Source organism: Cynocephalus volans, chromosome 17, assembly GCF_027409185.1.
Source record: "Cynocephalus volans isolate mCynVol1 chromosome 17, mCynVol1.pri, whole genome shotgun sequence".
Taxonomy (NCBI): Eukaryota; Metazoa; Chordata; class Mammalia; order Dermoptera; family Cynocephalidae; genus Cynocephalus; species Cynocephalus volans.
Genome location: NC_084476.1, coordinates 15,645,616 through 15,672,077, shown reverse-complemented (window position 1 = coordinate 15,672,077; position 26,462 = coordinate 15,645,616). Strand labels below are relative to the sequence as shown.

Sequence of the window (26,462 nt, the reverse complement as noted above, 5' to 3'; positions counted from 1 at the left end):
CTCCAGCCTTCTCAGTCTCCCTCACAGGCAGGCTCCTCTTCCTCCTCCTCCAGCCAAGCCGCCAGTTGCCCAAGCAAGAGGAGGAGGACTCCCTTGCCCTCTGTAGCCCCCGCCAACTCTTCCTCTCATCTGGGTGTCTCGAATCCATCTCCGCCTCCCCACACCTCTGAACCCCACATGTCCTAGGTCACACCCACCGCTGCCTGCACCTCTGCCTGCCCCCACCCGGGCCTCCTGCCTCACCTGCGCCATGCAGTCCCCACCCAGACCAGGGGACCTCTCTAAGATGTACTCCTACACCCAGCATCCTCCTCTGCTCCCCCACACGGTTCCACTCAGGGCTCTGGGGGCAGCCCTGTCACTTCTGGTGGCCTTGGCCACCAATCTGTCAGTCAATGTGTCTGTCCCTGCCATGCACACACCTTGAAGCTTCAACTCTGTGGCCCTTGCACTTTTCCCTGAATATTTGTTGAGTGGCTAATGAATGAATGAATAACTTGATGCAAGTAAAAGTACTTTGCAAGCTGTAAAGGGCTTCTCCGGTCAATGCAACACACAGGGGTATTAGAGAGCATTAGAAGCCTCCTGTGGGACTTAGCCTCACCTAATAGGGCTGTCCACTGCACCTGGCTTGGGGGACGGGGATCTGGGCTGACCCAGGTCATCCAGAGAGTTCTGACCCTTGCTATGCCCCAGAATCACTCTGGAGAGGGATGACCCACGGCCTCACCCTAGAGATTGGATTCAGTTATCTAAAGGGTGCCTGGGCATGGGATGTTTGAGTCCTGGAGGAGGACAGCTGGAGACCAGGGGCTTCCCTGCCCAGGTTCTCCTAACTGGAGCTGAGCCCCTCCTCCATGTTCACTCCATGCTGATGAGCACTGGAGGCCCAGGGAAGTCGAGGCTGGTCCCTGCTTCGTGGAAGAGCTCAGAACAGTCACCCAGAGCTAAATGACAGCCCAGGGCAGGGAGGCCTCTGGGGGGCAGGGGAGGTGTGTTGAGCTTAAAGTTAACCAGAGTGTGGCCTCAGAGAAAGGCCTGGAGTTGGGAACCACAGAGTAGCCTATTTGGGACCCTCGAGCCATTCAGTGAGGCTGGACCCCCAAATCCAGATGGACAGTTAGGGGAAGGAGCCTAGAGAGGTTGGCAGGCCTTGAACACCAGGCTCAAAGGCTCGGGCTTCATCCTGCTCCTCGGGAGCCATGAGTAGTTTCGAGCAGGGGAGAGATGGTTGGGCTGTGTCTCCCAGACTTCCTAAGATCCCAGGCCGCACTTTTACCCAACACAGTGCCCCCCCCCCACCCTGGGTCCGGTTAGCTGCCCATCTCTGAGAGGTCACAGTCCCAGCAGGAGAAGCGTTGGCCAGGAAGAGGCTAGGAAGCCGGGAAGAGCTGCTTAAAGGGAGGGAGGCCAAGAGGGCTGGGATCCAGTGGCTGTGGCATTCCTGGGCTGGCTGCTCACCCAGAGCTGCTCAGCTCCAGTTTCCTGTGTGGTGGCTTTGGCGGTCTCGGTCCCCAATGTCCTTGGCAGCCCAGTGCAAGCTCAGCTTCTGGGGGAGAAGCAGGAGGACAGATCTAATCATCCCCCTCTTGCTCCTCGAGGAGGTAGACCAGCCAGACTCTTAGGGAAGGGAAGGGAAGGGAAGGGAAGGGAAGGGAAGGGAAGGGAAGGGAAGGGAAGGGAAGGGAAGGGAAGGGAAGGGAAGGGAAGGGAAGGGAAGGGAAGGGAAGGGAAGGGAAGGGAAGGGAAGGGAAGGGAAGGGAAGGGAAGGGAAGGGAAGGGAAGGGAAGGGAAGGGAAGGGAAGGGAAGGGAAGGGAAGGGAAGGGAAGGGAAGGGAAGGGAAGGGAAGGGAAGGGAAGGGAAGGGAAGGGAAGGGAAGGGAAAGTGCAAGAGCATTTTGAGCATGGGCTTGTAGAGCTCACACTGGAGAACCTATCCCCATTTTATAGAGGAGCAAACATAGAGAGGTTTGGCGATTTGCCCATGGTCATACTGCTAAGACATGGTCGCATCAGGATTTGAACCCTGTCCTGCTGGCTCCAAAGCCCACGTGCTTCTCATCATGTATCACACTCTGATCTGCACTGAGCACCCCATTTGCTTAGTCCTGCTCCAGGGAGAGGTGGAAGGGCTGTGTCAGAGTGACAAAGGGCCTGGGGTCTCATTCACCTCAGCTGCTCATTGTACTGATGGACAATCTGAGACTCAGGAGGGACAAAGCTGGCAAGTGCCAAGGAAGGCAAAAGAGGGATCGGTGCATCAGGGAATCAGAGGCAGCTTCTGAGAGGGGCAGCTGGGTGGGTGTGAGCAGCAGGGAAGGGTCCCATCAGGCAGAAAGGGGTGGGGAGGAATGACATGTATCTAAGTGGATTGCAGCAGGGAGGGCACCCCAGCAAGAGAAATAGCCCCGGCAGAGGTGCCGAGGCGGGAATGGGTTTCAGGAGTGACTGCACATATGGCTGAACAGGACAGAGGAGGACATGGGGTTGGGGGGCTTTATCCTTGAGCAGGTTTCTCAGTCTTCGCACTATTGACATTTAGGACTAGATAACTCTTTGTCGCGGAAGGCTGTCCTGTGCATCATGGGGTGTTTAGCAGCATCCCTGGCCTCTACCCACTAGATACCAGTGTGACAACCAAAAATGTTTCCAGCCATGGACAAATGTCCTGGAGTGGGGGTAGGGGGCAAATGTGCCCCCATTAAGAACCTCTGTCCTACAGTAAGCAGGAGCTGTGGAAGGGATTTGAGCAGGGGAGGGACAGGGTCTAGAGCTGCAGCCAGAAGTCGCCTGTGCTCTGGCCCCTGCCCCAGCCCCTGGATGCCAGCTCCTCATCCTCCAGCTGACCCGGGCTCATTAAGTGAGAGGAAAACTCTACCGGAGGGTGCAGGGCTGAGGGCCAAGCTGCCTGCATGGGAGAACAAAAGCGCTTGTGTTTGGGGATAGATCCTCTCCCTCCCCCACAACAGTGGGGGATAGGGGACAGCCATCCAAGGCCAAGAGGGGCTGCAGGGCTGGGGAAGGGGCCAGCAGAGCCAGGATTCATCTGGAAGGGGCTGGAAGGGGGTTGGAAGCGCCTCTTCTGCCTGAGCTTCTCTTCACAAACAGGCTATTTCCAGAGGACCCTGAAATCAAAGCATTCCAGCCAGTGGAGATGAGTTTCAAACTCTTCCTGACCCACGGGCCTGGAGGTGAAGAGGTCAGGGGCCGCCTTCCAGGCTGGGGGCCAGGCCAGGGTGGGATGAATAACGGGCAGCCCAGAGCCCCCTTCCTGCTGTCCATGTGCTGTGTCTCAGAGGGAATAGGGTTGCTTGGAGTGCTGGGGTGGGGGTGGGGGGTTGGGGAGGTGAGAAAGGGAAGGGAAGCCCCATTTCCACAGTCTCCCCACCCCCAACTGTGTGCAGCCAGATGAGCTTCTGTAATGCAGGTCTAGCCTCCCACCTGACCTGCTTAAAACCTTCCACTGGCTCCCCATGACCCTCGGGGTCAATTCCCCAGCTCTCGGACAGCCCCTTAGGGCCCTTGGCAACCCGCTCCCTGCATCCTGGACAACATACCTCAGCCTCCCTGCAATGGCCCCCCAATGCCCACTTCTCTCTTCAGCCAAACCAAGAGATGAGTGGGTCGCAAAGCCTCTGCAGTCTCCCACGCCTGTCTTCTGAGCCTGAAATGCTTGCCTCCTCCCCACCCGCAGTACCCCCCAAACGGGGCTAACTCCTACTCCTGTGCTGGGCCCTTCTGGTCACCACTGCCTCCAGGAAGCCTCAATGACTGACTGCTAGTGGTTGGTGGCACCCATCACTTTAGGATACAGCTGTCTCTGGGGGTGAAGGCTCTGTGTTGAGGGCAGCCCCTCCCCACATTTATCTCATTCCCCTGTAGCCCCAAGCCTGGAACAGAAAGCTGGCTGGCTCTTAGGAGCATTTGTTGAAGGAAGGAGGGAGGGACAGAAGGAGGAATGAAAAATAGTTTTCTAGAAAAGGAAGAAGACGAGAGATAAAACTGATGGCCAACATGGGCTGGCTGGTTTGCTCAGCTGGTTAGAGTACAGACTTATAACATCAAGGTCACAGGTTTAGATCCCTGTACCCACCAGCTGCCAAAAAAAAAAAAAAAAAAAAAAACCCAATGGGCAACAGGAGTGGGGTGAGTAACCTGTGTCCTTTTGGACACCAGGGAACATAACAGGACACACTGACCCCACAGCCCTGAGCATAGGAACAGGAACCATTTCTCTGCGGGGAAATTCCCGGACAGGTTGTTCCCCCAGAGGTGGGTCTTGAGCACAGCCTGGACTTGCTGAAGGACCCCTCTAGGATTTGGCCCTCCATGTTGCCATCAAGGCAGGATGGGTGTTCAGGGGACTAGTGGGAGAGGTCCCAGGGGGGCATTTAGCTGCCCGCACAGCACTCTGCAGGCATCACTGGCCACCAGTGGATCCCAGATTCCTGGCTTTGGGAACTCTGAGAGCCCACAGACTCTGTCCAGGCCAGTGGCTTTCTAACTTCCAAGAAGATGCTTAGAGGTGGCCATGTAGGGGAGACTCCCTTCCCCTAACACGCTTGACCAGAGCAGTTCACTTTCATCTGAGAGAAGCACTGGGCTTGCCTGAATGTTTTCATTTGAAACGAGAGCTCTGTGTCTCAGTTAGTTTAAAGAGCACAGCTCTAACCCACCCCCCTCTTCTTGTAAAGATGGGAAGATGAGGCCTAGAGAGGAATGGGTTTTGCTCCCAGTACCCAGGGAGGACAAAATGACAGAGCCACCTCTACCTCCTGGCCCTTCTTGCTGAACTGCACAGCACACTTTTGAAAGCACAAACACATGAGTGAATGAATAGGAATCTGAAAGTAGGTTTTGTATGGTAACATGAAATGGCAACAAAGCACACTTGGTTTCTGGGACGAGGGGGGTTGGAGAAGAGAAACTGCCCCAAAGTCGGAATCAGGGAATGTAGCTGGGCGCTGGTCACCTAATTACGTTATACCCAGCCTGCTGCCAAAGCTGTTCAAAATCATATCACAGATTTCCCAGCTTTAGCCAGGCCTGTGAGATGCTAGGTTTATAATCAGAAGCTTAGGGTTCAAGTCCCAAGTCCTCCATTTACTCACTGCATTGACCTTGGACAAATCGACACCCTCTTGAGACTCAGTTTCTTAATCAATCTAGTGGGACTAACACCATCTCCGTCCCAGGGTTGTTGTGAGGAGTACATGAGAGCACAGAGTAGGGGCTGTACAATTCCTGGTGAGCTCAAGTTTCCTCCTTGCATATGAACTTGGGGAAGCTCACAGTCTAAGGTTCAAATCTCAGTAATGCCTGTTACTTGCTGTGTGACCCGAGGCAAGTTTCTTAACTTCTCTGCCTCAGCTTTCTCATCTGCAAAATGGGGACATAGTAGCACCCACCTCCCTCACAGAATGTAATGAGTTGATAAGCGTTGAAGCACCTAGGACAGGGCTGTGTAAGTGTTTGTTAATATTATTTGTACTCAAATAATAGCAGGGACTAGTCTTGCTGAGGAGAGAGCCCAGATATGGAAAATGAATGAGATAATGAATGAACACAGGAAAAATTAGGGTTCTTCCATGGAATGCCCCGTGGATCTAACTTGACCCAGTCCTAACCCATCGGTGTTCTCCAGTCATTCCTCTTGGCTGGAAAACCACCCAGCTCCCTGCCACTGGGCCTCTCCCCATGTTTTTTTGCAAGCACATAGAGGTAGGATTCCATTTCGCCCTTAGATGACTTTGGGTGATAAAGAAGTAACTTCAGCCTCCTTGAATTGAATCTTCTCTCCAGAACGTGTAACAAACCTGGAAATTGGAATTGCCCTGAAGCCGATTATTCTGGGAGAGCACCTCCTGGCATTAAAACTAAATCAGATCAAGGTACCTCTGTTATTAGCAAAATAATTCCCTATGATTACGGAATGCAGCCATGAATCCTGATGGCAGATGAACTTCAGGTGACTTACTTGAGACAGATAACTGTGCAAAAATCACAGGCTCATCTAATTGCTTCTCAATATCATTGCATTTGGGTAATTATGCTAATGATTATAAGAAATCACCTTTTGTGGTCTGGGATTGGGAGGGCTTGAGACAGGTATGTGTGTGGCTGATGTCACCTGCTTTGAGCTGGAGAGGCTGGCCGCCATGTTTGGCCAAAATGGACCCTTTCTGGGGAGTTGGTTTGGCCCCTTGTCAACAGGGGGAGAAGCCCTTGATGCAATCAGAATTCACCTCTTTTCAGATCATCTTAATACAGGAAATTGGATTTGTCTAAATTTCACTGTTGGGCATGGTAATTCCGAGAAGCAAGTCAAACTGTGAGAGCTCAGGACCTTTGAGTCAATTCAATTCAGCAAATGTGCATTTGTGCCCACTGGGTGCCAGGTGGTGATCTAGGCATAGGCACCGAGAGTACCAACATTCAAGAGTGTGTCTGATGCTTTCTAAACACAGTCTGTTGTCCCATCAGCAATCTGATGAGATTGTGCCCATTTTAGACACAAGGAAATGGAGGCTCAGAGAAGTGAACTGACTTGTCCAAGGTGCTACTGCTATTAACCAGCAGAGATGACGGCATCCACCCACCCAGACAGATCTAGATCTAGGAGGCATCCTGGAAGAGTGGACTTGGGGAGAGGGCACTGTAGGCAGAGGAAAAAGCTGGAGCAAAAAATCCAGAGGGAGGAAATGAAAGGAGGCGCTTATGGGTGGGTGAAGAGGTTGAGAGGGTGGCTGGGGATCAGAAAACAGAGGGCCTCAAATGACCAGTTGAGGGTTTGGACAACAGGGAGCCACTAGAGGTGTTTGAGCAAGGGAGGGATAAGATAGAATTTGAGAATTACCTGGGCCGAAGTGTGGGGGACCCACTAGGATGGACTGCTGGCAGGGAGGGGTCCCAGAAAGTGATGAGATAAACAACAGATAATGTATTAGCATAAGTGTGTCCCAAAATTGCATAGGACATACTTATACGAAAAAGGTATTCATTGTTTATGTAAAATTTACATTTAACTGGGCATCTTGTATTTCATCTGGTGATCTTACCCCCAGTCCCCCTCATTGCCTCCCAACTGTGTTCTCTGCCCGGTGTGACTTCCTGCTATGGACACACGACCTGGCAAAGTCCCGTCCGCCCTTTGTGGCCGTGCACTTCTTACTACTGCTGAGGCAACATTTATTATGCACTACGGTAATGACTTTCTTATGTAATTATTTTACTTACTTGGCAGCCAACCTTACCTCTGGCTGCACAGGAAAAAAAAGAAGTTAAGAAAGTGACTCCCTGCATTTCCTGACCTCACCCCCACCGCAGGTCGCCTCCAACTTCGGTTTCTGTCTCAGGATGAGCCGCCTCCTTGTCCCCTCTTGGGACCTCGCTGGCTGCCTTGAGTGTGGCTCACCTCTCTCACTGGCAGCTTCAAAGTCACACTTTCTGTTGAGTGATTCCCATCAGCCAGGACACCCAGCAAGTGCTTTCTGTCCTCCCTGTCACCAGTTGGGTTCCCCAGGAGGCAGACTCTGAGAGGTATTAGCGTGCAGGAGGCTTGTAGGGGTGCTCTTGGGCCCAACACCTGTGGAAGGGAAGGGAAGGGAGCAGGACTGGGCAGAGGGAGAACCTGGGCTGCCTTGCAGTCTTGGTGGATGGCTCAGCCCACCCTACACTGGGGGTGGAGGTGGGGCTGGGGAGGGTGTCTGGAGCTAGGATGGCCCTTCAGACTTGTCCTGAGTAGGGTCAAGGGGCCAGGCATTTATGCCCCTGGGTTGATCAGTCACTGGGTGCAGGACACCCCAGGAAGGAAGTGCAGCTTCTGGAGAGGTGGCTCTCTCTCTCCAGCAGCCTCCCCACACCTGTGGGAGAGTGAATCTTCCTTCCTGAAGGGGGGATCTGAATAGTATATGACAGCATCTACTGCCACCCCCCAAGCCCAAAACATTCCCCTCCAGTAACCATCCAATCTCATCTTCCTTCTGACCAAATTCCTCCTTCGAGCTGTCTGACCGTCCTTCCTCACCTCCTGGTCACCTCCCAGATTATGCTCTTGCTAGTCTCCAGTCTGTTCCCTATAAATCCATCTTCCTCTTCCAGATGAAGGGATTTCTCTAAAACTCAAGAGTTGGCTATGTCCGTCCCCTGCTTCAGATCTCCCAGTAGCCCTGAAAGTCTGAGCTCCTGGGCATGGCGTGCAAGGCCCTCATGACCCAGCCCTGCCTCTTTTTCCTCCCCCCTCTCACATGGCTGCTCCCCTCCCACTGGACGCTCCAGGACTGCTTGACGGTAATTCCCTGAGCATGCTGGCAGGGCCGTGTCACACTGCCTGCTTTTGCATGGGCTGCTTCCTCTTTGCCTGGCTAACTTTTCTCTCTCCTTTAAGATGCATTCAGAGGTCATCTCTGTGGAAGCCCCTCCTGGAGCCACCCCTTCCGCTCCCACCCCAGGATAGCACAGGGCTCACAGCCACCCACCTACCCCCTGACTTCCCAATTAGCAGCTGTGCTCAGCAGCACTCTGGGGTGTCTTGTGTGTGAGCCATGGGTCAGCACATGGTGGTGCTCCATGCACCCTGGTGGCATCACTGTCTGCCTATTCCCCCTGCACCTGCGAGCAGCTCACTGTGTCCCCAGCACCCAGCCCAGGGCCCAGCACACAGGGGGCCCATTGACATGGACTCAGGCACTGGGGAAATCCATGGACAGCAGAGGTGGGTGTGAGAGAAACTGCGGAGGTGGAAGCAAAGCACCCAGGGCAGAGTAGACTCAGGCAGGGCTGCATCCCTCTGAGCAGTTCTGCTCTGGGAACTGGAGCCATTCTCCTGCTCAGTATCACCTGATTCCTCCTCTATGCATAGCGTCTGACACCAGTTCCACTCTCTCTGGGTATTTAATTCTCAAACACCCCATAGGCAGAAGCGAGGTTTGTCAATTTCCACTATTTATTCTCTGTGACCCTCACTGTCCCACATGCTCACTGGATCAGGGCTTCTCTCTCCTCCTTCCCTCCCCTCCCCACCATCCAAGTCATCCCTGCCTCAGGGATCCTGTGGGCCAGGGTCTTCATCATATGCTTTAGTCAATGCAGTTTTGAATCTCACTTCCATCTTCAAGTAGGGGCCCATCACCCCAACAAGAAATGAAGTAGTTGCTTAGTTTGTACACCTATGAAGATGCATGCATGAATATGGTGGTGGGGCATAATAGTTACAAAGCCCAGGATTTGGAGTCAAACAGACATGGATTTGAATAGAGGCTCTGCCATTTCCATGCTGTGCAATTTTGCACAAGTAGCTTAAACTCTCTGAGCCTCAGTTTCCTCAACTGTCAAGTGGAAATTCATAATACTAGAACCTTCTCAGAGGTGGTTGTGAGAATTAAATGAGAGAACACACAAAGCACCTGGCAAAGCACTCAAACTTGCAAATGTATCAGAGGACAAAGATGTAGAAATTTCTGGCCACTAACAGTGTCCAACAATGATAAACAGAGCCTATCATGAAGGCATGCAAGCAAACGTGGGTTCACTTATTCATTTAACAGACATTTATGAAGCACCTACTGTGTGCTGGGGCCCTTGTTGGGGTCAGGAGGAGATGCAACAATGAGGAAAGCTCAGGGTCGCCCAGCCCCCAGCAGTGCAACACATTCATTAAGTGATCATACAATGAATGTGCAGCCACCAACTGGAAGAAGGTAACTGGGCCTAGGAGGGGAGGGGACAGAGTGTTCTAAAGTCATGGCAGGAAGCGTGGCATACTTGAGGAGCTGGAAGGTGGCTGGAGAAGTTGGCTGAAGAAGGCAGCCTGGGAGGGGGAGGACAGGAAGAAATGAAACCGGAGAGGTGGGCAGGGGTCAGACCACCCAGGGCCTGGAGGACACATGAAAGCAGCAAGAAGCTATTGAACAATTTTAAGCAGAAGTGGGGGTGATAGGATCAGATTTGTGCTTTGAAAACCTCATGAGGAGAACTGATAGGACCAACGGGGAGAGGATCCAGGTGGATGCAGGGAACCAGCTCAGTTCTCACTGAAGTCTAGGCAAGAGACGACAGCACGTGGACCGCACTGGAAATGGGGAATCATCAGCATAAAGACAATGGTGGAAGCCATGGGCTTCGTGAAGTTGAAGTGCCTGTGGAGAGAGTCTAGGAGGAAAAGAGGACTCCAACAGTCTCTAACTCCAACTTTTGCAGCTCAGCAGAGTGAGCTGAGGTAGCCAAGGAAGGAAAAAAGTGACCAAAGAACTAGTGGAAAACTGGCAGGTGGTGAGATGAAAGGGAGCAGAGAATTTCCATGGGGTTAAGAATTACCCAGAGGTCGGGTGAGATAAAGAAGTATCCTTCTGTGTTACCAACAAACAGGTCATTGGTGCCCTTCCTGAGAGCCATTGAGAAAGATGGCAGACTTTAAACTGGGTGGGATTCCTGCCTCGCACAGAAATTTGCATGGGACAAAGTGCCATTGGTGGCTAATGTCCATGTCACCAGGATAATATTACGTTGTCCGGTGAGATCCGGATCAAAGAGATTGGCTCATTAGCCCAGAAAGTCTCATGGGAACCCTTGAAGCACTCAGTGATGTTCTTTTCCAGGGACCATATATCCCTGCCGACATTATACATTTGTTTGCTTGTACAACATGTAACGCCGGCCAACTCATCTTCTAGAGTCTGGACCATAAGCAATTTGCTCTCCTGTATGTTACTTTGATGGAAGCTCCTGACAAGTGGACATATGTGGATTTTGCATATATAGTGCAGATGATGCATATGGTAAATCACTTCAGACGCATCCCTGGGGAAGGTGCCTCAGGCTCTGTTGCCCCTACAGATGGAAGCTGGCAAGGAAAAGACGGGTCCAGATTGGGATCCTTGGGCTACGTGCGAGAACAGATTGGAGCGGGCCAGAGTGGCCATGGGGAGACAGAGAGGAGGGTCTGTGGTTCTGAAATGCTGTGCAGCCTCTCATCCGGGTGTGTGTGTTGGGGGGAAGGGGACAAAGGACAGGAGGAAGGAGCATCAGGAACACTAACTTGGAGCATCTTCTGACCCTCCCACCTCCTGGGCCAGCCTCCAGGTGCATGCATTTGTTCAGCACTGGAGAATACCCCCTGAAATTTCTTATCAGCCTCCCAGTTGGGTTTCTTCCACCCTCTCCTGCAGACATCTCCTTTTGGCCAATATTTGCATCATTGCTACCTGCACAAAGAACGTGGCCACACATTTTGCCTCTGTGATCTCACTGAGTCCTCATTATAACTGCTTGCAATAAGCCCTGATCACATCCTGGTTGAGCAGCCCCCAAAACTGAGGCAGCACAGAGGAGTGTAGTGGCATGCCTTAGGTTACACAGCTTGCAAGGGGCTCAGCCTGGATGTGAATACAGTCTCTGTGACCCCAAAGGTCACATTACCATCAAAAATACTCAATGAAGACCAAACAGTCAATCTAGCAGGTGGTGGGACTGCTTTCCTTTTGAGAGTTTGGCATCACCCCTTTTGGTTTCTGAGTATTTGGGTCCACTCAGCTCTTTTATTCATTCAACAAATCTTCCTGAGGCCAGGCCCCTGTGCAGGTGGTGGGGCTGCTGTGGTGGCTCAGACAAGGTTTGTGACTTGGGAGAGCACACAGTCTGCTCCAGGAGACAGACCCACTAACTAGGTGCAGCAATCCACAATGCGATAAATACAAACAGTGGAGTGGGCAGGTGCTGGGGGAACTCTCTGCTTGGGAGAATCCGTGAAGGCCTCCCAGGAGTTTTCCATGGGCTGGAATGCCTGAGCTGCATTGTAATAGGAGAAACAGGCACTGGCCTGGCAGAGATAGAAAGAACAGGCATTTTAGGAAGATTAAACAGGGTGTGCAAATGCATAAAAGTAGGATAGAGGTTGGGCGCTTGGGAGACCTGGTTGCATGGTGGTTCGTGGGTGGGGGCAGTCTCAGCTGGCTGGGACTAGGGTGTAAAGGATGCCAGTGGAGACCAGGCATGGGGCTATTCATGTTTTTAAGATTTACTGAGCACTTTCACCATGAGTCAGGCAGGACTAGATTTTATGTGGACTCACACCATGCTTGGTCTGTGCTTTAAAAAAAGTTATGAAGAAGACAAACACCTGTGTACCTGCCACCTGGGTCAAGAAATAAAACCTTACCAAAATGGGCAATGCTCCCTCCTTCCACCCCATCACATCTCTCTCTACCCTCAGAGGTAAACACTTTGCAGATGGTGTATTTATCCTTCCTCTGAATGTCTTCATAGTTTATTTCTATGTAATATATGGTATTTTGTTTTGCATGTTTAAAGAATCTGTATGAATGATACCATACAGTTTGATCTTCTGTAACCTGCTCTCCCTGCCCTCATTTGAGATTTAAAACAAATCTCTAGTCATTCATTTCTATTGCACTATAGAGTTTCACTGACCAATCCACAATTTGTATATGCATTCTTCTGCTGATGGACATTGAGGCTGTTTCAGATTCTTTTTTAGTATAAACACTGCTGCAATGAGCACGAGGTTCTCTAGTATGTTGCAAAAGTGAAGACTTTGGGTCACTGTGGTAAGAGCAGCTTCAATTTTTCTAAATGTTGCCAAATCATTTTCCAGAGTGGCTGTACCCATTTCCTCTCCTGCCAGCAGTGGAAGAGAGTTCTCCGTGCTCCATATCCCTGCTGTCCTGCTTTGTTTTTGTGCCAATCTGACAGGTGTGAAACGGCACTTCACTGGGGTTTTATTTCACATTCCCCTGATTACTAGTGAGGCTGACTATCTTTGAATATGTTTATTGGCCATTCATGTTTCCTTATCCACAAATTGCCTGTTCATATATTTTGCCCACTTTTTTATTGTTCCTTTTGAAAATTGATGTGTAGAAGGTCTTTGTACATTTTGGATATTATGTTGCAAATATCTTCTTTTGATAAACAGAAGTTTTACATTTTAATTAAATGTATCGATCATTTTCTTGATGGTTTGTGCTTTTTGGGTCTTCTTGATGAAATCCTTCCCTGTTATGATGTTTTTTGTGTTTAAGTTTTCAGTACACTTGGAGTTGATCTTCTATGCATGGTGTGAGGTAGGGATTCCATCTCACTTTTTCTAATATGGACATCCAATTGCTCCAGCATCATTTAGCGGAAAAGCCCACCCTTTCCCCACTGACCTGCAGCTCTATGTAGTTTCCATGCATATGTGGGTCTATTTTTGCAGCATCTATTCTAGTCCGTTGGCCTATTTATCCATCCTTGGGCCAATACCACGTGGTCTAGTTGTATCTTTTAAGGTCCCTAGCACCTCCTCTCTTGAATTAGAAGAGCTAGCGGCTTCCTGAGGGCAGATCCATGTTTCCATCTTCTCATCCCTCTCTCTCATCACTCATTACATGAACAGCCGTGTAGTGCTTTTGTTTACTAAGGGCTATTTCATACATTATCTCTTGGAGTCCTCAAACTCCCTTTTGCAGAAGAGGAAACCGAGGCACAGAGGTGAGATGATGTGCTAAGCCACACAGCCAGAAAGTGTTGAATTAGGGGTTCCATCAGATTTCCAAGCACCGTGTTGGTCCATCCCATATTGCCCAGACTCTGCAGACTTCTACTGACCCTGGGATCCGGTTTTCACTCCCTCCTTCCTTTAATTCAACAAGTAGCTCCCGAGTGGTGACTGTGTGCTGGCTTCTGTCGCATGCTGGGGCTCAGACCCCATTTCTGAGGGGATCTTCCCAGTGCTGGAGACCAGCAGGAAGGGTGAGATGGTAGGTGGGCATTTTATGGGCCATCGTCTAAGGCTTGGGGTCAGCACAAGGAAGTCGGGCCAGGTTTCAAAGTAAGTTTAGAGAGCCCCATCCTGGGCGTGCACTTGGCCCGGGCGCTGCCTTCAGAGAGGACGCCGGCTTCCCCCTGGAATAAGAGGCGTCCTCCCGCCCTCCCGCCTCGAGAGGCAGGAATGCGAAGGATCAACTTTCAGCAGGGCTGCGGCTGCCTTTCCGGGGAGCTCCGCGTGCAGGCCCTTCCTGAGAGGCTGAATTAACTGGTTCTGTCTGTCCGACTGGGAGAGCAGCTCTCGCTAAAAATAGCGCCCTGCCCAGAGCGGCCTGTACCCACCCGGAGCCCCGGCCGCCACGGTCGGTGCCCGGAGCCTGGATAGCCGAAGGAGCCCGGGAAGCCCTGCACAGCCTCTACCCGGGGCCTGGCCCGGGATCGACCCCCGAGGCCGAGGCCGTCCGGGATGGGAGCCGGCGGTGCGGCCTCTCTTGCCCTCGCCTGGGCCTCCCTGCCCCTGCTGGGGCCTCCCGCCGGCGCGCTCTGCGAGGACACGCTTTGCTGCCGAGGTAAGGCCGGGCGGGCTGCAGGCGTGCTCTCGCTCTACCGGGGCACTTGCTGGGGACCTTTCGGCGGGGGGCGAGGTGGAGCCAACCAAGGAGTCCGCACAGGGTTCGGGGAAAGGAGCCCGGCGCTCTCTGCAAATTCACCTTTAATATGAAAAGGTTGTGGTCCTGCGACCACGGTCTGAGAAGCGTTCGCCCCCTCTGGCCTCAGTGTTCCTATCTGGGAAATGGGACAATAAAATCGTCAAGTTTTAATATTGGTTGCGTCCCCCAAGAGAAGTGGGGGGACCCGCTGAAGGGGATGGCTAGCATTCGCGAGAAGTTCGTCCGAGCCAGCGGGGGTCCTCGGGAGTTTACGCTGGTGGGAGTGCTGGGGTACCTTCCGCGTGACCCCGAGCACCGTCCTCTTGCAAAGCTCTGAGCCGCGCACCGGCCCTCGCCCACTGAGGTCAGAGATCCAGGCAGAGCGCACAGGAAAGTTTAAAGGGTCAGGGGACGAGCGAAGATCCTTGCGGGAGCCGGGAGTTGTAGGGTGGAAGAGGGGTAAGTAAAGCAAAGTCGCGACCCGCTCCTCGGTCCCGAACCCCTCTAACCCCGGGGCTGAAGCTGGGCTTTTCTCTTTGAACTCACGGGGGCTGGGGAAGATCCTCGGCGCGCTAGCTGAGACCGCGGGCGCGCTTGACCCGGCCAGGCCGGTGTAGCGAAGGGGGCGTGTGACACCGCGGGGATCCCAGGCCAGAGCCGGGGTGGGGGCGTGTACTCCGAGCCGAGAGGGTCGGCCCTGCCCAGTCTGGCCTGGGCGGGGTGGTGGGGGGGGGATCGATTGGCCAAACAGGTGCGCACCCGCCCCGCCCCGCCCCCACTCGGTCCCAGGCCGGGCGGGCGGAGCTGCGGGCGCCTGGGCCTGCGATTGGCAGGGCTGGGCCGGACGGGTGGCCGGGGGAACCCGGGAGCCGGAGAGCTGCGGCGCCGGGGGAGGCGCGGAGCCGGCCGGAGCGCGCTCCTGCCGGGCCCGCCGCCAGCCCGGCCCGCTCCGCTCCGATCCGCCCGGCTGGCGAGACTGAAACTTTCCTGCAGCCACCCCGCGACTCCTCCACTTCGCGACCCCGACCCCGGGCCGCTCGGGTTCCGGCGCCTTTGGGATGGCAGCGCCCCGAGGCCCGGCCGGCCCGTAGAGGTAAAAGCCAGGGGCCCCAGGTCAGGTTGAGGGAGTCCTGGAGGCTTGCAGAGATCCAAGCGAAATCCGGTACGCGAGAGGATCTGGGGGCGCTGATGAAAGGGGTATTTGGGTCCGGGACTGAGGAAAGGGCCGCGAGTTTACCTTATTCACCGCCCCGTCCCCCCCCCCACTTCCTCCTCCCGCAAGGATTTTTGCGCCCTGCATCGACCCTTTCAACTTTTGTTTGCGCGCTGCCTGGAGCTCGAACGCGGGGGCCCAGGGCCGACGCTGCTCCTTGAGCGAGAACTGCACTGGAGTCACAGGGACGGCACCCGGGGTGGGGGGTTCTCCAGCCTACCCATCCGCAAAGCTTTTAGCGACCCACCGAACTGCAGACCCTCCTCAGCTCACCCTGGGGGTCGGTGGTCGAGCGGTCGACCCTCTCTGCCCAGAGCCAGGCACTCCACGGGGCACCCAAGTTTTGCGTGTTTCTAGTTCAATCCTAGCCAGTCGTCAATTACCAGGGAGGTGAGGTCGTTGAAGTGATGTCTCTTTTCCGTTTCCGGGACTACTTTGAACCCCACCTCCATGAAAATACCTTGAGGTAAGCAGAGTAGCCCAGGAAGCAAAGCCTGTAAGTTCCAGTTTCCAGCCTGGCGGGAACGATGGTGGGGTTTTCTGGTTTCGGGATGGTCCACCCTTGAGCTGCCTGGTGTGAGTCTCATAGAAACTGCCCTCCTCTGCCTCTGCCCTCTTCTGCTATTTAGGGAGGAAATTCTACCTTAATTTTGATTATGGATGGGTGAGTAGGTAGTTTGTCACCAATGTGGATCATGACCTTTAACACTTTTCCTCTTTAATGTTAGCTCTTTTCTGTGTTTTCTTGACCTAGGACAGTTCACCTAAGACTTAAAAAACCAAACCAAACACCCAGCTCTGGAGCTCAGAGAACCTGGCTTCAGACTTCAGCCTCCTATGCTCCATAACTGTGTATCCTTGGACAGGTTTTCTCACTCCTCTGAGCTGAAAGGTCCCATCCTAGGGGGATGGAGTGAAGCTTTTAAGAGGAAGGCACTGGGCTCATAGGACAGCAATAGCCTTGGACATCCAGTCTGCACCCTGGAGCGTGGGCCCTGTTGCTGCCTGAGGGATCCAGCACCCTCGTGTGTCAGTTTCCCCTCCTCTCAAAAGTTGGTAAGGACCATCCCCTCTTAACCAGCCCTTTTGAGAAAAGTGCACAGATGCACACATCCATGGGGTCGTTTGATTTCGGTGGGTTTATAGGCCCCAGATTTGAGAGAGCCTCACCCCTTCCCTTCTCTGCCATTAACTATTCAGAAAGTATAAGGCTCTGTCTATTCTGACCTTTCCCCATCCCCTTTGGATGCCTGGAGGTAACTATTGTAAATATCAAGGAAGAGCAAAGGAACTAATTAACCAGTGTGATGGGGAGAGGGGCTGACCTACAGAACCTGGTCCAAAGTCGCCTTCAAAGTCATCTAGGCCACCCCTTCCCCATTCTTCCTTCCCTGGTGCTGCAGTCCCACCAGGTGAACTTCTAGTCCTTTTTGCTAGGATCATCTAGTGACAGAGAGCTCAGTAGGCAGCTGGTTCCATGATCGGGTAACTCCGGTCTGTTAAAAAATTCTTCCTGTTTGGAGCGGAAATCTGTGTCCCTGTTACATCTACCTACTGGTTCTAGTACAACCCGTCGGGCATCTCTTACTGGCTCAATTATTCACTGCAGTTCCCTGGTGCCTGGCATTCTGTTCCTTCCCTTAGGCATTCAACACACTGGAACTGAGTTTGGCAATGATCATAGCACCATTTATTGAGTGTTATATGGCAGGCTCTATACTGAGTGCTTCACACATATTGTTTCCTTGCATCCTTAAGAGGACCTCAGGAGGTTGATTCTTTTCTTATCCTCATTTTGCATATAAAGAAACAGGTGTAGAGAGATTAAGGGACTTCACCCAATGTAATACAACATGTAAGGGGCTGGACTGGGCTGTGCCCCAAACCCAGCATCTGTCCTTAGAGCCCGTGCTTCTAGTTGTTACTTTTGCCCTGTGCTTGTGTGCGTGCCCATGTGTGTACGTGCCTGTGGTGTGTGCTGGCAATGCTTTTATCACAAGCATCTGGGGTATCAGTTAAAGTGCAGATTCCATATCTTTATTCCAGACCTAGGGATCTACACTTTAAATAACTCCCCAGGCCATTCTCTGGTACATCACAGTTTGAGAACCATAGCTCTAAGGTGCTCTTAGGAAGAGAATATGGGATATGGGTTCGAAGAGATCTGAATTCAAGTTTTGGCTTCACTCTATCGATCCGGTTACTTTTCCTTTCTGGAACTTTCTCCCAACTATAAAATGGGCACACTGTTACACCCACCGGTGTAGTGATTCCTGTCTGTGGATGAGCTGTGGGAGCTCCCTGGATGGATGTCAGAGGTTATGGGGGAGGCCCTCGCGGGACAGAGGAGCCCTGATGAAACTCCTCCTGCCAAAAGTGGATGTGTATGGGGGCAGAGCTGTGCCCCCCTTCCACCTCTCAGGCCTCTGGCTTCTGTTTTCTAGAAGGATGGGTGCACCTTGTGTTCAGGTTTCTCAGCCAGAGGAGTGGGGACCCTGGAGAGGTCATCAGAACCCCCTCAACCCCCATACATACCTTCTTCCTCCATCCTCTCATGGTGGCCTCTGACCTTTGCAGCCAGGTGGTGCCAGGCCTGAATCTCTGGGGGAAGGGAGTGGATGGGTCTGCCATGTGCGCATCTGTGTTTTAAATCCTCCTGGGCAACTCTAGGGAGATGTCTGACCTGAGGCCTGTTGGGTTGGATTGGATCCCTAGGAGGAATACGAGGTTAAGGAATCACCTGCATAGACCTCAGCTATGCTGAGACAGAGCGTGTGTTCTGCCTTTATCCTCTTTGATCCTGCTGAAAGCACAGAATTATTAAGCACCCATTTTATGGAAGAAGTCCCTGGAGTCCAGGAAGCTGCAGTGACATGTCCGAAGCCCTAGTGGGGTGGGAGTGGGGGGGAAGGTAGTAGAGCTGATACTTGAATCCAGGTCTCCTGACAATAAGCACAGGCCTTTTTTTGCACTGTATCCCACTCCTCATTGTTTTTGCCCCACCTGGTCATGGCTTTGATGCCAGAGCCCTGGAAGCTCAAAGACCTGAACTGTGATGAGGCTGTGTGATCCTGGGCAGGGCTGGTCATTGCTTAAACTTCAGTTTTCTCATTTTTAAAGGGGGTGGTGGAGGGGCTATTTAACTAGATCTCAGATTCTTTCCAACCTTGACATTCACAGGTTCTACTTTCGTCTGCATTTCTGGAGGCGGGGGTGTCCATGATGGCTCAGGGCTTGGTTGAGTGCTTGGGTTGGGTTGGAGGACACAGTGCTGCACTGGGAATTGTGAAACCAGCAGGAAAGGCTCTTATGGGTACAGTGTCCAGCAGAGCTGGGAGAACTAGGGGTGGGGACAGGTAGCAGGGGAAGCCCAGGCTGGGACGAGGTTGCTTACCTGGGAATTAAACAGTATCGTGCACTCTGAACACTGCAAGAGGGTGATAGGGGGAATGTCTAGAGGTAGTGGACTGGAGCCAAGGGGGAGCGTGGGGTTCAGGGATCAACCCAGTCAGATTCCTCTTCTCAGCCCGAGTAGCCTTGGCTAGGAGACTTGGGGATGTATAAGGGCCTCTTGTCTCCCTTTCAAGCCACCACCCATCTCTCCCCTAGGTCCTTAGCCTTCCCTGAATCCAACCCCTCCCGACTGGTGTCTGCGCCAGAATGACTATAACCGCTCCCTGGAGCCGAGCAGCTGGCTGAGGGGATCCAGTTGCCTGTTCCCCATGCCTGGGGTAGTGGGGCCTGGCAGCCTGGCTTCCTACAGCAGGTCTTGTCCACCAGTCAGGGCTGGCCACCAGCCCTCAGCCCCCCTGTGCCATCACAGGTCTTCTTCTCTCCCTGAGAGTGGCCCCTATTACCCACCCACAGGATCAAACCCACACTCTTGGCCCGGCCAGCAAGGCCCCAGGTCTGGTTCCAGTTTTCCTCCCCGCCTTTTCTCTTTCTGCTCTTCAGGTTTCATGTTTCCTGGTCTGAGCTTGTGACTCCTAGAATGCCCTTCTCTATCTGCCATTGCTTCACTGCCCACATTCCTCCTGCCCCTCTGGGCCCAGCACAAATGTCACCTCCATTTGGTCACATCACCCCATTAAGGGCAGTCCTGGCTTGCAGATCTTATCAGCTGCTTTGCTTTACACGCAGTTGTGGGCTTGCCCATTTTCTTGAGGTCAGGGATCTGGCCTTTCCTTTCATCTCAGTGCCCACATAGTGGGTGGAGCCCGGCAAGGGCCTTCCTTGGTCTAGTAAATGCTTGTAAAGCTTTGTAGAGTTGGACTGGCCTTGAATTGGGCTTGGGTTTTCTGCTCCTGGCTCAGAGTGTTTTACCTTCACCCATTCCCTAGCATAGCCAGGTGCAGAGTTTCCCAGCCTGAGCTCTGGGTGGGGCTGGCTCCAGCTAAGGGACAGACAGAGAGATGCATTTGGTTTGCAGAAAGATTTCCCTGCCTCCTTTGGATCGTTCTTGATCTGCTTTTTAAGGAAGTCTATTCCAGCTTTGTGGCATCAAAGATGGACAGGCCTAGAAGCAGGTGTGGATAAGCCACATTTTCAGTCCCCAGCTGCAGGCTGAACTTCAGGTCTCAAATGAGAACAACCCAAAATTCACCTGATTCTTTAGAATTCATAACAGCATTTGTATGAAGGGTCTGTGGGGGTTATTGTGATTGTGCTGGGGGCCCACAGAGGTGGCCCCAGGGGCACTGAGGGGTCAAATGACTTTTCTGAGGTTGCACAGTTATTTGTGGTCAGAATGTCCACGGAAATGGTCTGTCCCTGAGTTCAGAGAGGGTCGATGAACCCAGAGGCCAAAGCAGAAGGAGCAAAGATGAGGAGCAGAATTTATTCTAAAACACAAAACATTTATATAGAACTTCCTGGTCTGTAAAGGGCATTCACTCAGAGCGCCTTGTTTAATCTAATCCCCTCTCAGTTCCCCTGCGACTTTCTGCTGAGAAGAGGAGACACTTGGCAAAGCTCACACAGCCAGGAAGAGGCAGCTCAGGACTTCCACTGGCCTCTCTCCCTCCGGGCCCAGCGCTCACTGGCAGAGCTCAGAGTGGGGAGCCAGGAGGAGGCCCTCCATAGTGATGACTGCCCATTCAGAGTGAGGATTTTTTTTTTTCTTTGAACTTCTTGTGTTGGGATTTTGTTTTCCCTGCTAGTATCATTTGATAAGAGTGAACTCAGGCAGTGCCAGGTGTGGGAGGTGGGACCAGGGAAGATGGGCAATGTCCTTATGAATTTAGCCAACACTCACAAGGTGGACCAGGTGACCAGGTAGAAGGTGATTGTCCTGAAGTAGGAAGCCCCCATCTCCTTGTAGGTCACAGTGGCTGCTATCTACTAAAGAGCCATCTTGGAGTAAGGTCTGAGGGATGCTGGGGATAGGAGAGGGGGAGGAGAGAGATCGATGATGGTCTGGTTTTATGTTCAGATGCGACCCAAGTCCCTTGCCCAGGTGGAGGCTGGTGGGGGCCCTTGAAGCCTGATAGCCTTCCATCATTCCTTGGCTACTGAGTGTCCTACTCACTGTTGACTTATCTGTTTACCTGTCTCCAGCCCTGCCCCTGTCCCTGGACTGAGCAGCTTAGTGCAGGTGTCTCATGGTTGGCCCCTTTGGGTAACCCTTGAGCAGGACCCACCTCTTAAGAGGGGATGGGGGGGTGTGGGGTAAACAAATAAGTAAATGAATGAATGCCCTTCTCAACATCTTTGCTGGCTCTTCTCAGCATCTTTGGTGACCCTGTCTGACTGTCACTGGCTGAAAAATATGTGACAACTTAGTCCACCAGGAAATGGCTGTTTGCTGGGACAGTGGGGACCCAGCCAGACATAATGGAAGCCAGCCCTGGCTGGAGCAGGGACCTCAGAGCCTTTCCCGGCAGAGGGAATGCTATCAAAGCTGGTGCTGCTTCCAGGAGACGAGAATTCCCAAAAGGCTCTGTCAGCCCCCTGATAGGGATCTGCAGGGTGTGTGAGGGATTTGTTTTTTGGCCAGGATGTGGGGAGTTAAAAATAGACGTCCTAATCCCTTGAGTCCGTGTCATGCTTGACACTGTGCAGAGCCCTTTGGCTCCATTATCTCACTTGAGTGGCTCAGCAGCTGCTGACGATGGGAGAGGTCGCACCGCCCACTTTATAAAAGAGCACGTGGAGGTGTGTGCCTGATCTCTTGCTGGAGCCTGTATCCAAAATGTAGTGACAGAACCTAGGTCTGTTTCCCAGCCTCTGTGTCTGCATTCGTTACTCTGACCACGAGCCCATTAGAGTCAACAGGAGGGAAGGGGGTTTAGTGGTAGATTTTTAAGCAAAGCAGCAAGGGTGCTGAGAAGGTTGAGGAGGAATCAAGGCCTCGGGAGCAAAGGCTCATGATGGTTGGGGAGCAGTAGAAGGCTGTCATTTCCCAGAACAGGAGTGTGTGTGTGTTGTGGGGGGGGGGGCCAGTAAGGTAGTGATGGGTGTGAAGCAGAAAAGTACCATTGATGAGACCCCAAATTCAGGACCTCGAATGCTGTGATAAGGATTATGAACATGAAGTTGTACACCATGGGGAGCCGTTGAGGATTACAGAGCACGGAAGTTACCTGCTTTATCAACAGTGCGTGCAATGGTGTGCTCCCTGGCTTTAACGGAGGGTGTTAATTTATGGTGTTTAGTAAAGCAGTTCTTTTTACACCCCTAGAAGACACCCTGTCCATCCCCACCTCTCCTGGAAACTTGCGCCATGGTGGAGGGAGGACTCCATTGTCTGCTGCCTCTGGGTTCTGGGAGGAGCCCACTCTGGGGCAGAGTCTGTCTGGGTTTCTTGGGTTTTTTCTTGTTTTTAACCTAGGTACTCCTAGGTCTGTCTGTCATCTGGTTGCTGAGTTCTGGGGGAAGGCTCTTCTCCTCTCCTGGCCTGATTCATTGAAACTTTTTTTTTTTTTTTTTGTGACCGGTAAGGGGATTGCAACCCTTGGCTTGGTGTCGCCCGCACTGCGCTCAGCCAGTGAGCGCACCTGTCATCCCTATATAGGATCTGAACCTGCATGGCTGGATCGCCGCTGTGCTCCTAGCGCCGCACTCTCCCGAGTGCGCCACGCCGTCGACCCTCATTGAAACTTTTAAAGGCTGCTCTGGTGTATCTGACACCATGCTCCCTGTCCATGACATGCTCCCAGATCACCAGGATCAGTTTTCTCTTCTTCCCAGCTCCACTCTTTCCCCCACCCCTGTTCAGGCCCAGTTTCTCCAGGCAGCTTGCACTGATCACTCCAGCAACACCCGCCTCTTCTGCACATTGTCCTCTAACCTGTACCTTTATTAACTCTTTGATCCTTCCCCAGCTAGGCCAAAGCCCATGATGGACGGTACGGGACCTAAACCAGATCTGAGCTAGACAGACCACTGGAAATATTCTGTACCAATCTATCCTTTTTAGAACTGGGTGGACAGAGGCCTGGATTTGCCTAAAATTTCATGACAAGTTCATGGAAGAGCTGGGACTTGAACCTGGGTCTCCAGACCTGTCTTGGTCCATGGCTGCAATCCCACCCTGCTTCTCACCCCACGAGCCACGGATTCCCAGCTCTATGAGAATCCTGGTTGTGTAGCAATGGCTCCTGCTGGGGCTGGGATCCAGCAGCGCCAGGCCTGCGGGTTCCCAGGGAGGGCTCCTGGCATCGGCATCGGTTTAGTCACAGGGATGAGATCACTACTCACCTCTGGATGGGGGAGGATGCCAAGGTTTGGGAACTTTCACTCTGAGCTACTTTGTGTGTGTGTGTGTGTGTGTGTGTGTGTGTGTGTGTGTGTGTGTGTAAGAAAAACAAACCTGTTAGTTGGGACTTTGTACTTGGCTCATGAACTGTGAGCCTGGGGAAGCTGCTGGGGCATGATAAACACTTGAACTATGCCATCTCACAGCTGCCCAGGAGAGTGGCTCTGTGTCAAGAAAGAGGTTGGACCAGAGCTGGAAACTGATGTTACTGGCTGTGTGACCCTGAGCAGGGTGCATGACCTCTCTGGGCTGTAATAATAATATCTAGCAGCTCACACTGAATACTTCCTGTGGGCTGGGCACTGGGCTTAAGGCTTTCCAAGCATTAGCCCATTTGATTTTTACAGCAGACCCATGAGGACCTGTTGTCATCTCCATCTTGCAGATGAGGAAACTGAGGCCCAGAGAGGAGGAGTGACTTACTTAAGGTCACTAGCTGGGAAGGGGCAGAGCCAGGGTTTGAATACAGGTCTTCCTGACTCCATAGCCTGTGGTGTCAGGCACTCTTCTGCTCTGCCCTCCAGCCCTTGGGGGATTATAAAAGTATAAATATGAAGAAACCAGGTGTTGTTAAGCAGGTGAGGGATGGGAAGGGGATGAATGAAGGGTCCTTTTCTACAGTGATGTTATTCTCCATCTTCTTCCTGCAACCTTGTCCTTCAGCAGTCAGAGAGGGGGAGCAGAGGAGAGCGGGTACGGCTGTGTCTAGGCTCCATGAGAGGGAGGGCATATTAGAAGACAAGGTTTCACGGACAGCCAGTCCTGGGCTCATGTCGTTCCATACCTTGTAGCTCACTGGCTTTTTTGATGTTGATGTTTATTCCTTTCTCATCCTCCCCCAGAAGGTACCTTCAAGGCAGAGGGGTTGCTGTGGGCATTTCCCTTTGAGTGGAGTGACCAACAAGGTGTTGATTCAGATTTGGAACAGGGGTCTGTTAATGGCCACTGAATCTTGGGCTTGGGGTAGGAGGTGGGGGGACTGCCAGGTAGCTTCTTCCCACCCCAGGGGAAGCTGGTAGAGCAGGGAAGCTAAAGGAATAGGTGTGGTCTGCGGTCCACCAAACAGACCTGGTTTCAGTCCTGGCTGCTCCACCTACCAGCTGTTCGACCTTGGGTGATGTGACCTCACTTCATTGATCCTCAGCATTATCTGTAAACTGGGGTTAATAATACCTATGAGCGTACTTCAAAAAGTTCGTGGAAAAATAGAATTAAAAAATAATTCGAATCTTTCCATGAACTTTTTGAAGTACCCTCGTATTTCCCAAGGTGGTTGTTAGGTTAAAATTAGACATAGAGAGAACCTAGTGCAGGGTCTGCACATGGTAAACAGTCAATAAATGCTAATGTTTTTGTTATTATAATTTGCATCGTTATTACTGTGAGCCTTTAAGAAGACCATTTTGCAGTAGTCTCGGGATACTCTGTCCAATGCTCTTTTCCAGAACTTGCTGCCTCTGGTGAAGGCAGTTCTGGGTAGGGACAGGTCTGAATTAAAAAGATGACATGAATTATTTATTTTTCTTATAAAGCTACCCAGCAACTCAAATCGGCCAAAGAAAAAGGTTTCTGATTATGGGTTTTTAAGGGAGCTACTTGAATGAACAGAGAACGGGGATAATAGAGAAAAAGATTTCTTTAAGGTGCTTGAAGTTTGTCTTTCACGTGGTGTTCACATTCCCCGGTGAGCTTGTTGCTGTGGTTAAGTAGCTGGGGGGAGTGTTGAAACAGGCCTGCTGGCTGAACAAGTCTGAGCTTTGGATCCTCCTTCTCTCCTGAGAACCAGGGTCCCCCTTAGGGAGAAAGTGTGCTTAGCCTTTGGAGAGGCCACAAGTTGGTGTGAACAGCAGAGTGTGTGTGTTGGGGGTGGTGGTGGGAGAGATCAGGGGGGCTTTCCAGAGGAAGCAGGGCTCAAGTGGGCCCCAGGAAGACAGCCACCCAGGTTGCTGCAAACAAGATTGGAAAATCACTTGCAGTCAGGACCCTTGGGGAAGGTAGACGGTTTGAATCCTGCCTCAGTTTCCCCATTTGGCCTGGACATTCCTAGAGCCCCCTTTATCTCAGGCATGCTTTGGGGGGAAGCAGAGGGATGTGGAGGAAGAGGAGGTGGGTTTGGGATCAGCGCTGGGTTTGTCACTTCCTATGGTGTGCCCTCAGGCAGGTCCTTTCACTGCTCGTGCCTCAGTTTCCTCATCTGTCACATGAGGATAATAGTGCCACCTACATCACCGAGTTGCTTTGAGGCTTAAGTGAGGTCATGCTTGTCAAGTGCTTATCACAGAGCTGGCGCAGTGCCCGTAATTATAGACCGCCCTGGCCGCTGTTGTTTTCAGCTCGGGACCGCCCTCACCTCTCCCCTCCGCCCGAGTTCCTGTTTGTTGTGAGATCCTCCTCACCAACTAGTGCAGGGATCTTAAGTATTTATATCCTTGCATTGTCTAGTTAATTACCTAATTGAATTAAGGCAAATAATGTCACTTCCTTTCCAGTGCGAGGTCAGGAAGTGGCACGGTGCCTTCTTTACTGTGACTGAGATGCTTATTGAAATATTAGGTAATGATGATGCCTCCCTCTCCTGAGAGGTGCTCTCCCTCTTAGAACAGCCCCACGAGCCTCATACATCAGACAGCAGACATGTGCTTGGAAACTTAAATCTTGTTGTGGGTTGATGGGATGGCCACGTGTTTCTTTCGGTGCCAACGGGATGTTTTGGCACCTTCTTGCCTACTCGTGGAGGGATGGTTGAAAAGCCTCCTTTTCTAAGTACTAATGCCCTGTACATATTTGGGAAGTGTTGTCCCGTGGAATATAAATAAAAAATCAAGGCATGGGGAGAAGGCATTAGATGGCGAGGAATCAGTGGGTCTTCTCCACGCCGTGATGCTACTGGTGGCATTGGCTTTTGCCGTGTCCCTGGTGGCTCTGGGGTGGGGAAGCATAATGGATAAGGGCATGGGTCTGAAATTGATGTGTTGGGGGCTTCAAATCCCTGCCCTGCCACTTAGCAGCTGTGTGAATCGCAGCAGCCACTTAAATTTTCTTCAGAACTCTAAAGAGAGGGATACATTAGAATCCACTT

The 26,462-nt window shown here is 52.2% G+C and overlaps 1 protein-coding gene across 5 annotated transcripts in view; it reads left to right on the top strand.

Moving 5' to 3' along the window:
• The window catches only part of DAB2IP (DAB2 interacting protein), a 188,667-nt gene that overhangs the window by 10,484 nt on the left and 151,721 nt on the right, over positions 1–26,462 (top strand). For 2 of the 5 annotated variants that reach the window (XM_063081871.1, XM_063081868.1), the window contains exon 1: positions 14,199–14,333. The exons of 1 other annotated variant lie outside the window; for it this stretch is intronic. In XM_063081871.1, coding sequence (XP_062937941.1) covers positions 14,231–14,333 — 103 coding nt within the window. In that variant the 5' untranslated portion in view covers positions 14,199–14,230. Of the gene's footprint in view, positions 1–14,197; positions 14,334–15,313; positions 15,508–26,462 lie in introns of those variants that run through there. 2 more of the 5 variants (XM_063081869.1, XM_063081872.1) reach the window with 2 other exon arrangements.